The sequence below is a fragment of the Sinocyclocheilus anshuiensis genome, unplaced genomic scaffold (assembly GCF_001515605.1).
Source record: "Sinocyclocheilus anshuiensis isolate Anshui unplaced genomic scaffold, SAMN03320099.WGS_v1.1 scaffold870, whole genome shotgun sequence".
NCBI classification, from domain to species: domain Eukaryota; kingdom Metazoa; phylum Chordata; class Actinopteri; order Cypriniformes; family Cyprinidae; genus Sinocyclocheilus; species Sinocyclocheilus anshuiensis.
The window spans coordinates 2,653,118-2,665,784 of record NW_015540842.1 but is presented as its reverse complement, the minus strand read 5'-3'; the positions used below and the strand labels follow the sequence as shown (position 1 = coordinate 2,665,784).

Below are 12,667 nucleotides of genomic sequence, written 5' to 3'. Positions count from 1 at the left end.
ATGCCTGCACCCTGCTGAACGCTCTGACATATTCCCTCTCGTGGAAGCCAAAGGAGGCCTTATGTAGGACATCCCTTAAGAGAAATCACAAACAACATCTGTTTAATCTAAATGGTCTCCCCTAGACCTTAGAATAAATAAAAAGAAACTGGAGATTTGCACCAACACACAACACCACATTTACTAAAGACATGCAGCTCTTGCAGGTCTTTGTCTTAACTCAGGCTCAACCATCTTCAGGTTTTTGTCTTGACTCGGACTCAACCTTCTTTAGGTCTCTGCCTGGACTTGGACCTGACCCTCGTCAAGTTTCTGTCTTGACTTAGACTCAACTATTTTCAGGTCTCTGTCTTGACTCAGACTCAACAATTTTCAGGTATTTGTCTTAACTCAGACTCAACACTTCAGGTCTCTGTCTTGACTCGGACTCAAGCATCTTTAGGTCTCTGCCTGGACTTGGACCTGACCCTCGTCAAGTTTCTGTCTTGACTTAGACTCAGCTATTTTCAGGTCTCTGTCTTGACTCCGAGTCAACAATTTTCAGGTATTTGTCTTAACTCAGACTCAACACTTCAGGTCTCTGTCTTGACTCGGACTCAAGCTTCTTTAGGTCTCTGCCTGGACTTGGACCTGACCCTCGTCAAGTTTCTGTCTTGACTTAGACTCAACTATTTTCAGGTCTTTGTCTTAACCATCTTCAGGTTTTTGTCTTGACTCGGACTCAATACATTTCAGGTCTCAGTCTTGACTTAGACTCAATCATCTTCTGGTCTCAGTCTTGAATCAGTCTAAACATTTTTTTTAGGTTGATGTCTTGACTCTGACTCAACACTTTTCAAGTCTGTGTCTTGACACAGACTCAATCATCTCTTTAGATTTATGCTTGATTCAGACTCAACACTTTTTTAGGTTGTGGTCTAGAATTGGACTTGACCATCTTCAGATCTCTGTCTTAACTTGGACTCGACCATCTTCAGGTCTCGGTCTTGACTCGGACTCATCCCACTTTTGGTCTCATTTTTGACTCAGACTCGCATGAGCTGGTCTCAACTACACAACTCTCCAAAATGATTGTTAGAAATGTAAGAAAGAAGAAAGTGACGTGACCAAGTATGGTGACCCATACTCGGAATTAGTGCTCTGCATTTACCCATCCAAAGTGCACACACACAGCAGTGAACACACACAAACCGTGAACACACACCCGGAGCAGTGGGCAGCCATTTATTCCCTCCCCCCACCTACAATCCCTGCCGGTACGAGACTCAAACCCACAACCTTTGGGTTATGAGTCCGACTCTCTAACCATTAGGCCACGACTTCCCCCATAAGTATAGATCCATAATCATACTATCAACAATTGTCAACAATTTCATAGGTTATGTGTATTTTTTTTTAGATCCATAATCATACTATCAACATTTGTCAACAATTGCATAAGTTATGTGTATTTTTTTAGATCCATAATCATACCATCAACGATTGCATAGGTTATGTGTATTTTTGTGTCTCGTAAAGTATCATGATAAAGTATCATGAAGACTGAACATTGTCTCTTGAGCAATAAAAGAGCAAGTTTTGAGCAATAATTGTTTGCAATAATAAGGCTCAGACTGCAGGAGGGATTAACAGTCTGGTTATAGGTTACATGAGCCACACTGATTTAATGCCTCCACTGTTTGATCTAAAGTTGGTTACTCAAAGTGGTTTACCCAGTGTACAGTATATGTTGTAACAGTGATTACAGCAAGAATATATTTAAAGTTGCAATGATAACTGAAACAATGTGGTCAGTACAAAACATGACTACAATCAAAATGAGACCATTTTTAATGCACTAAGCTACACTTTTAGCATGATTGTTGATATTCAAATTTGTCGATGAGCATTTTCACGCACCATTGCAGAGCCAAACATTAAAGTTCTCTCTAAATGGAATGTCATTCCCATCCTTCCCATGTATTTCACAGAAAATGTATATATCTATAAGACCATTTATATTTCTGTCTTCCAAACATTTGTACATAGGCCCTGTTAAAAAGACCAGCATGGCTTGTCACCAGTGTGTGCTTATGTTAGGCTCCTACCAGGCTCCTTAAAATATTTAGGTTTCAAATAAATTTTGTTTAGCCAGAAGTTCCACTTTGCAGAATATTCTGACCAAGAACTGGATGACATCTTATGACCAACATAAACTGTAAAGCATCCAAACAGTTTGCTTTCTTTTACAGGGCATGCAAAGATTTTGTTGCACATATGTCAACAAACTATGCCATAATTCCAAATGCAGATGCAAATCACCACAAAAAAACAAAATGCAGTTATGCTGTTAACTACAGTAAGCTTAACCTTGTTATTTATGGTTTGTTGTGATAGCTGGTCGTGAAAGTGGAGATTATGGACGGCAGCTCAAAGACTCTGATGGTGGATGAGAGACAAACAGTCAGAGATGTGATAGACAGCCTCTTTGAGAAGACACATTGTGACTGCAATGTGGATTGGTCTGTGTGTGAGACCAACCCTGACTTACAGACTGGTGAGTATCATCCAGGTACACACAGACCTGCATGTCCATTCAGTTGTCATCAGCGTTATAAGGCTGAATTTTGCGAAGATGATGAAGTGTGTTTTTACTGGCGTGCTGACAGCCAGGCTCCAGTGAGCTCACAGTACAGAGCTGACCTACCACTATACACATTCACTCTCATACACCAGACAACAGGTGGGTTTAATTTACTGCCCCAGACACCATCACTCAACCTCCCTATCATGAGGAAATACAGTCCTTATGATCGAAATCCCCAATTTCTCTTTCTACATCTGCTGCGAGGCTTCATCTGTAGCCATTACCATATGTTTGCTTTCTGGCTGCCAAATTTTAGATGAATAGACTGGATTTATCTTGTGTTATTCCATTTGGTCTTATCCCTAGCGAAAAAGAAGTGCACCTGTGGTGTACTTTAAAACATAAAAATATATTTAAAAACAAAAACGGTACTTGCAGATAATATATTAATGGAATAAAAATGCCACGTAAGTGTACGTAAACATTGACTTGGCACACTTTCAAAGTTACAAAAGTTAATAAACATAGTCTTGAAAGTTTAATTGCAAGTACATTTTTTAAATATACTTTTAACATTTCACATACACTACAAGTGCACATTTAGTGCACTTCTTTTTCACAAGAGAAAAGAACACATGGAATGGTGGAAACCAAATGTTATAGTTTAACAATTGGCACTTGAAAAACTTGCAATAGATCTCTTTGTTGTCAAAAGTATCTGTCCCTCATGCTGCCTTCTCTTGGCATCTCTCACTGAAAATGAACTGTCAATGCAATCTAACCAAAAGAACGTAACTCACCAGGGTAAGGAACAGAGTCAAACTTTAACTGTGTTAAAGATCTTTGCTACACCCAGGTTCATTTTAGAGAAGCATCATCTTCGCATGGTGATATTTCCTACTGTGAGTGACTTATAATCATGAGGGAACATCTAAACAGCTCTGACACACAGACACAGAATACTTTCATACTCTATTGCCGTTTCTTGCTGTCTACATATACAGCTCTTCACCACCATCTACTCCCATCCATTAGAGTACTGTCATCGAGCTGAGGGACATAGGAAATCATACATACGCTCAGGGAAAATAGCTTCCATGTTATGCCTGTGAAGCAGACTCACACCATGGGTGTAATGCCAGTAACCACATCAAACATCAGACCACCCATAAGATCTCTTCATTCCAGTTTTTAATCAGTATATATATTTATATATATATATATATATATATAAAGCTACACAACCTTACTGAAAAAAAAAACGAATGCAATAAATATCTCAAAAGTGTTGAATTTTAGTGCCTAACATCTTCAGCGTGAAGGTCAGGGCCATCCTTAGCTGACGCGGGGCCCGGTGCGAGGTAGGGAGCGGGGCCTCCCTATGTCCGTTCGCGATTGCATTCCCTTAGGTCCCCCTCAGTCCGTTCATTGCGGGGCCCTGTGCAACCGCACCAGCTGCACCCCCCTAAGGACGGCCCTGTATATGAGCAATATCACTTGAGTACCAGAGCGATACTGGCTCTATATCAGCATGGCTGTGATTAGGCCAGAGGCACGAGGCCGCAGGCCGAGTGCTGGAGGCAATCACAGCCGCTATAGAGCCGGTATTGCTCGAGTACGAGAGTGATATTGCATTTATACAACAGTTCGACGGAACGTGTGTAATTAAACAAGAAACAACGGAGTGCCTAATAAAACCTTCTTTTGTGTGGAACTATTTCCTTCCGCCACGGATTCAAAGCTCAAGTTGACAGTTAAACATACGTCACTTTTAGAATTCGTATCAAGGGCATGTGCTGCTTCAGTTAGGTTATTAGTGAGAAATAATGAGGTTATAAGAGAGAAACAATGCGGCAAGACGTGCATCCAAATGAGAGAGAGAGAGACCGCGAAGCTAGACGTTTCATCTTATATTAACTAACGTACTCTACGATTAGCTCAGTGAATAATTAAAAAAAACATAGACCCGGCTAGAACAAGCGGAGTGATACAAAACTGTGAAAGGGCGTTCCTGTAGCGATACCAGTACAATATCTCACGGTTCTCAACCAATCAGATTTGAGAACCAGAACGAACTGTTGTATAAATATACATATACCACAGTGTCTGTGTTGGCACCAATGCAATAGGAGGTGTGCACAGTAAAAACCCAGCATTTGGTTATTGATTAATGACTTTATGATAATCATTTTGGTAACACTTTAGAATAAGGAACACACATATTCACTATTAATAAAGAGTTTTCCCTCAATAAACTCCCAATTTGCTGCTTATTGGAAGGTAGTTCTTTGTAATAGTTATGTTTAGGTATTGAGTAATAATTAATTAATTATAATTATAATAATAGAGGATCTAGAATGTTTGTGCAGAATAAGGTATTAATATGTGCTTTACAAATACTAATAAACAGCCAGTATGCTAATAATATGCATGCTAATCAGCAACGAGTTAACTGTGTTCCCTAATCTAAAGTGTTACCATCATTAGTATTTCTGAAAACTGGATTTTTTCCTATTATTTTTCTGTTACTTTCAGGGGATCTTTCAGCCTTATTCCAGTAAATAAGCCAAAGTCATGTTAAGTTAACCATTTAAAAAAGAAAGCAGCTTACACCAGTTACTTTCAGAGGAAGTTGTGTACTTCTCATGCTTTACAGCACATCCAGGCAGCTGTTTCAGGCAGCCAAGACCAAGTCCTGTCTAGTTGAATAGGGAAATTATTAAATTATTACAGATGTAACTACAGGTTTTTTTTTGTTTGTTTTTTTAAGTACAATGTAAAAACCTGTATGTACACAATAAGTGCATTGTATCAAATAAGTATAGTATAGTAGTTAAGGCCACCTATTAAAAAAGTGGGACCAAATATTTTAAGTTGCTGTGGATAAAAGTGTTTATCAAATGAATCTTTACAGAACTTGTGCATAAGTTTGAGGGGGTGGTATTGATTATCAATATTTAGTTAGAAAAGGGACAAAAATAATGACATTTTTTTACTGAGTTTGAACTTTCCACAGAACGGGGGTTTGAGGACCATGAGAACCTCGTGGAGCCTCTTTCTACATGGACAAGGGACACTGAAAACAAAGTGCGTTTTCAGGAGAAAATAGACAAGTATGAAGTGTTCAGAAACCCTCAGGCAAGTGTTTGGACAGCTATTTGTGCTTCTTGATGATACAAATTAAATTACTAATAAATAGCTAATACTTTAGGGACCAGTTCTCACTATTATCAGGCTGCTTATAGCATAAAGGCTGTTTATTTGTACTTATAAAGCACATATTAATGCCTTATTTTGCATGATTCTTCTACATCCCTTAATCTTACCCCATACCTAAACTTAACTAGTACCTTGCTAACTATGGGGGATGTCGTGGCCTAATGGTTAGAGAGTCGGACTCGTAACCCAAAGGTTGTGGGTTCGAGTCTCGTACCGGCAGGGATTGTAGGTGGGGGGAGTGTACAGCACTCTATCCCACCTTCAATACCACGACTGAGGTGCCCTTGCCCATTCAGCCCATTCTGCTGAATGCTAATCAACATTAAGTGCATTCCAATTTCTTTTACAGAATTTTTATTTGTGGAAAAAGGATAAGAAATCTCTAAAGGACATGAAAGACAAAGACAAAGAACAGCTTCTGGAGGTGCGTCTGGCTTTAACTTTGATATAATTGAGAGGCTTTATCTAAAGATACAGATGAAGACATTTATCAAAAGAAATGTAATGGTGTCATATTTATCATCATAACCGAACACTCTTGATCAAGTAATGCAGGTCTTAACAAGTCTGATCCAATTTCGACATAATCACCCTCATGTCATTCCAGTGTGTGTTCTGCAGAAATCGATATGGAACAACATGAGTGTAAGCGAATGATCAAAGTCTTCATGTCTGGTTCTGCATTTCTGGGTGTAGGAGAACTTCTGTGGAGCCTCCGTCATTGTGCCTGATCTGGAGGGTGTTCTGTATCTGAAGGAGGATGGCAAGAAATCCTGGAAACAGCGCTACTTCCTGCTGCGGGCCTCTGGATTGTATTACTCACCCAAAGGCAAGACAAAGGTCAGCTTAGGCAATCCATACAGAAAAACATACAGTGTATTTTGACCAGACATGGAGTTCAAACAAATCCTCACTCATTAAGCTCAATGTACATTGCATTGCTATAGTCCTAAATAATAACTGGCTTGGTGAAAAGGTCAAGCAACTAAATTTCGGTGAGTAATGGGTTTTTTCTCTGTCTTCATCAGGCTTCACGGGATCTTGTGTGCTTGGTGCAGTTTGATAATGTCAACGTCTACTACTGCAAAGAATACAGAATCAAATACAAAGCGCCAACAGACCACTGCTTCATTCTTAAGGTATGGTTTCAGCCCATCGTTTTGAAAAAGAAACGCATCTAATTGAATTGAATGTGCACTTTTAATGTACTTGAAATTTTGAAACATATACAGTACACACACACACACACACACCCCAGGTTACCATAATGTACTTAAAGTGTTCTATTTTCGCACACTAATTTAGTACTTAATATACTAAAAATTATTCTTTAGTACTGCTTATGGAATATGAACTAACATGCGCTTTTAACATACTATCTCTGTATTTACAAAATGTATTTAGTCACCACTTGAGTGTACTAGTGTATGAAAGATGGGTTCAAGTGTACTACAAGTGGTAACTAAATAATGTTTTTAAATACAGAGATAGTATATATGTTAAAAGCGCATTTTATTCATGGTGTCCCAAAATAGCACAGTTGTTTACACTTAGTTGATCTTAAGTTTATCTTAAGAAGTAAAGAATAATTTTTAGTATATTAAGTACAAAATTAGTGTGCGAAAATAGAGCACTTTAAGTACATTATGGAAGTGTACTTTTTTTTTAACCTGGGATATATGTGACCCTGGACCACAAAACCAGTCTTAAGTTTCAATTTTTTGAAATTGAGATTTATACATCATCTGAAAGCGGAATAAATAAGCTTCATGGTTTGTTAGTATAGGACAATAATTGGTTGAGATACAACTATTTGAAAATCTGGAATCTGAGGTTGCAAAAAAATCAAAATATTGAGAAAATTGCCTTTAAAGTTGTCCAAATGAAGTCCTTAGCAATGCATATTACTAATCAAAAATGAAGTTTTGATATATTTACTGTAGTAAATTTTCAAAATATCTTCATGGAACATGATATTTAATTAATATTCTAATGATTTTTGGCATAAAAGAAAAATCTATAATTTACATGCAATGTATTTTTGGCAATTGCTATAAATATACCCCAGCGACTTAAGACTGGTTTTGTGGTCCAGGGTCACATATAATAATATAAAATATATATAATATAATATAATATTAATGACAAAAGAGGCTGCTTAAGTGTACTTAAAAACAGTACACATTCTTTTTGTTTCAATAATCTTTTGTAGTGCTTTAAAGAAATACACTTATTTTGATGTGTTGACTAACTCACTAAAGCACATGTAAAGTACTTGACTATAACTGTAGTGTTATATTTGATATTTATTTGATATTACTTGATTATTTGATATTACATTTAATGTTAATATATGTTAATATACTAAGCTGCAACAATATGATTCAAATGTGTAATGACAAATATATTTAAATACATAATACAAGTACACATTTTTTAAAATGTGATACAATATACAAGTTTTATATATTATAGTATTATTTTATATATAATCTTTATACATTTAAATGTGTGCTTACTTTTTCACAAAGGCATACGTTTTAGTAAAGTTTTAAACTAATTTTCTTCCTAACACACACTCTGCAACACTGGATTTATTTAAATATTGAAAATGATGTATATAAAATGTTTCTTCACTAAATATAATGTAACTACATACTGTATGTCGTGTTGAATGAACATATCTCTGCATTACCAGTGCCTGTGTATAATAGGTTTGTTTTGCAACACTTGAGTTCTCAACTATGTTAACAGAGCTCACAGAGTGATATATTTGTACAGTAGTCAGTTTCTGATTTATTACACGTATGTAAAAAGAAGCAAAAGTAGCTGTTCCAAGCCTAATATGGTCTATTGTTTTCAGTGTCTGTTTTAGAGCAACTTGTGTTTTGCAAAAAAATATTGTAATAATACAGAGAAGCTTCAAATATCTCATATTTTAAAGGAATATGGTCATTTTTATTTACACAATTTTTCTTGACATGTTTGTTTATAAGGAAGATCAATTTAATAGTAATTTTAATTGCAATAAATAAATAAATCAACAAACACTCCCCTTTCTATAAAATACACTGAATTGTGACATGGACATTTTTAAAACCAAAGCAGAACTTGTCATAGACATGGAAATTAGCAGTAGAAACAGGCAGAATAACTAGGGTCGTGGTACTTGTTTTCCTGTTGTTTTTCCAGAGTCTAAGCCGAGATTTAGAGGTGTTTACTAACTTGAAATCAAACTGAAAAAAGTCTCTCTGTTCTCATTCTCTGGATAATGCAAAGAAATTGTGCTTCTGGACTTTGGGCCCTAAAGCAAATCCTCGTTTTAAAATGCTGTTCTATCAGCAGTAGTCATGGACATGAAAGCAGACATAAAAGACGGGAGGCTTATAGCACCAGAAGCTGTAAATCACATCCCTCTAAAAGCATCCATTTCCCCCTGAGATAACAAGAAGGAGTGGTGCAATGGTGTGACCGGGTCAGAGGTTTGAAGATGACCTTACTGCAACCCTTCAAAATGCTCCACTGGTCCAAAACTACATCCCCGAATGAAAATCCTATTTAATTACTAATGTTGTAAAAATGGCAGACCTCGTCCCCGGCCAGTGTTAAGGGGCAACCTCAGATTTTTAAGTCATGTGCCATAATAACAAGGGATCTTTGGGTACTGCCGGCAGTAGGGCATTTATCTGATATTTACGCACCATAAATCTGCTTGGTTCTCTTTTATACATGTCCACTAAAAGACCACTACTTAAGCTGGTAGGTGTAACTTCCAAACCCTGGGCTGCTAAACATAAATTGTGCAATAATTATTTCAAGGTGTGTCTCCTGTATGCCTACTGCTTTAATATATAGTCATTAACTAAATGACTACCCCCAAAGATAAAAGCCAATGTGTTGCATTTGAACTTCCAGAATGCAGGAAGTGGTTGGCGAAGCATCTTTTCCTGTTTAGTGAGTGTGGATGAGAGCTGACATTAGCTGTAGCAACACAAAACATAAAGGGATAGGGGTTTGAAGATTCACGAAAGGTTAATATTTTTAGGTAGCAAGGCAAGTAGCTAAATTCAAGGAACAGTACAGTATTTCATACAAAAACATTTTATGGTAAAGAACTTTGAAAGCTACATTTTGTGTGAAGCTTATCTATAGAGACAGATGAACATCTAGCCATATTGCAATATTACATTTATCATAAAATACATTTTTGAATTCATCTATTTTTATTGAAGCTAAATTGCTTTCAGATATATCTGACATACATTCTAAAAATCAGATATACGTTCTAAAAATCTATCAGAAAATACAAACCCGTGTGTCTTGAACATAACAATAATAATAATAATAATAATAATGCCATGTTTCCTAAAGATACTACCTAGTGGAGGTACATATAATGAGAACTACAGAGGGTCTAAAAGCAAGCCCTGTGGCACTCACCACTACCTTATCTATATTTGGTTCACACAGCATGGTAGCATGGTTCTCAAGCCTTTCCAAATGGATATTTTATTCTTTTAGTCTATGGTCTAGTAGCCTACCACAAGCAGAGAAAGTTCAAAACTTTTTTGTTTGTGTGCGTGTGTGTTCAGACCATGCAGTTTTCAGAGCTTGTCTGTAATTAAAGTCTTTGGACACAATTTAAAATAACTCAAACTTAGTTTTCTTCAGTCTACACTGTTACATTGTCTGTACTTCTCCTAAGAATGTGTATAAGTGGTGAAAGTGTGAATATTGGTTAATTGTTCTACTAATTTTAAACGAGGCTAAAGGTTCTCGTTGGACAAAGTAACTACACTTCTGAATAAAAAGCTATTTTACCAACATCAATCCACAGGAGACAAAAATACCTTACTGTATACATTATTCTAACAAAACCAGGTCCACTGACATGGTAACTAACCTCTTGCTAAGGAAGCATGACAAATCATCAAACTGATTTGTAATACTTTCCAAGGGTGTTTCAGGCTATGTCTAAGTTAGGATTGTCTGTGTTTTAAGTTAGTCAAGCAATTGGGAAATAAAATGCAAACATGATAAAATGCAATACATGATGTAGATCTAAAGATAAACCTAGTGATTCAGACTATGCTCCAACAGAAAAGGACATGCATTATTTGCACAACTTGTGCAATAATTCAACATCAAGTACAACATTGTCTCTGCTTCTTTTAGCAATATTGATGACTAATCCTAATGTATGGCATTAGAGGGGGGACGGCAATCAAAATTGTAATTTTATTGTGCCATCTACTGTCTCTGCTATGCAACTGCAGTTCAGTAATGATGTTAATATCCCCAACTGTCTATTTGGAGAAAGACTAATATGATCAAAACAGAACTAACTTTGAATACCCTTAATAATTTGTTACCAAACCAAACCAAAGAGAAAAACACAAACAACAAAGTGTATTTTCAGGAAAATGTACAATGAGACTAGAGCAAGAAGATCTTTTAAAGATACAACATCTGAAAAATACTAAGTGGTTTCACAAATCCTCAGGGAATTATGTGGAATGTCATAGGGAATACAACCAAATTAAGTGTTATTAGGTATCTTGGCCTTGTCAGATGTTTATATCAGAGTACACAGTGGTTGATATGGTTACTGTGATCTGTTTTTCAGCATCCTCAGATTCAAAAAGAATCACAATACATCAAGTATCTGTGTTGTGATGATGAGTGGACCATGACTCTGTGGGTGACTGGAATACGTATTGCAAAGGTGAGCGGAAACCAAGCCACAGAGCATACATTTGTAAATATTTATAAAGTAGATAATGATAAATCCAAAGAAGACATGAAGCACTGGCAATAGAAATTCTAGTTTACAATACAAATATGTACACTGTAAACTTTAGCTATGTTGTGTTCAGCTCTATTGTTGAACTTTGTCTTGGGTATTAAAGGAATAGTTCACCCAAAAATGAAACCATTTACTCACCCTCAAGTTGTTCCAAAAGGAGATATTTTGAAGAATGCTGGTAACTGAACATTTGCTGGTACCCATTGGCAACCCAATGGCTACAAGCATCTATTTGGTTATCTTATTTTGTGTTCAACAGAAGAAAGAAACCCAAACAGATTTGGAACAACTTGACAGTCAGTAAATGATGACAGAACTTTCATTTTGGGGAGAACTATCCCTTTAAGTTCTTCTAGTATTAACGGTCTTGTTTTGTCATGATTTCTTTCATAGTATGGTAAGCAGTTATATGACAACTACAAGGTTGCTGTGAGGAAAGCTGCAGGCTCTGAAACATGGGCTAACCGCACTATCCAGGCCTCCTCCAGTGCATCGACACCCTCCCCTACACCTAAAGGTAGAGATAATGGAGCTCAACCGATCATCATAAAATGTATCATTGATCTTGCTATATTAACATGTTAAATGATTTTGAGGACATTTAGAAAGGCTTGTATATATCTTTCAGCCAAAGCTGCAAATGGACATGCTCCTCAGCCTGCAGTGGAGACCAAGGTACCTCTCAATCTATCAGCTCTTTTAGGAATGAAGAACATGGTTTAAAAAAATGCGCTTATCACTAATATTATCGGTAACACTTTAGTATAGGCACCAGTTCTCACTATTAACTATTTGCTTATTAACATGCCTATAATGGACTTCAATGGCTACCAAACGGTTGAAGGTCAAAATTACAGTTTCAGTGCGGCTCTACACAATACCAGACGAGGAATAAGGGTCTTATCTAGCGAAACGATCGGTCATTTTCTAAGAAAAATTTTGTTTTAAATGTATGCTTTATAAACAAAAATGCGCGCCTTGCACTGCTCTGCGATGCACGTCCATGACTTCACGTAATACGTAATTACGTTGAAAAGGTCACGCTTGACGTAGGCGGAAGTACCGACTCGGTGTTT

The 12,667-nt window shown here is 36.8% G+C and overlaps 1 protein-coding gene across 1 annotated transcript in view; it reads left to right on the top strand.

Annotated features, from left to right (window-relative positions):
• The window catches only part of LOC107687528 (amyloid beta A4 precursor protein-binding family B member 1-interacting protein-like), a 13,940-nt gene extending 1,623 nt beyond the window's left edge, over positions 1-12,317 (top strand). The window contains exons 3-10 of the mRNA XM_016484902.1: positions 2,377-2,536; positions 5,583-5,704; positions 6,135-6,209; positions 6,482-6,625; positions 6,814-6,924; positions 11,412-11,510; positions 11,985-12,108; positions 12,220-12,317. Coding sequence (XP_016340388.1) covers positions 2,377-2,536; positions 5,583-5,704; positions 6,135-6,209; positions 6,482-6,625; positions 6,814-6,924; positions 11,412-11,510; positions 11,985-12,108; positions 12,220-12,314 — 930 coding nt within the window. The 3' untranslated portion in view covers positions 12,315-12,317. The remainder of the gene's footprint in view (positions 1-2,376; positions 2,537-5,582; positions 5,705-6,134; positions 6,210-6,481; positions 6,626-6,813; positions 6,925-11,411; positions 11,511-11,984; positions 12,109-12,219) is intronic.
• The last annotated feature ends 350 nt before the right edge of the window (positions 12,318-12,667 follow it).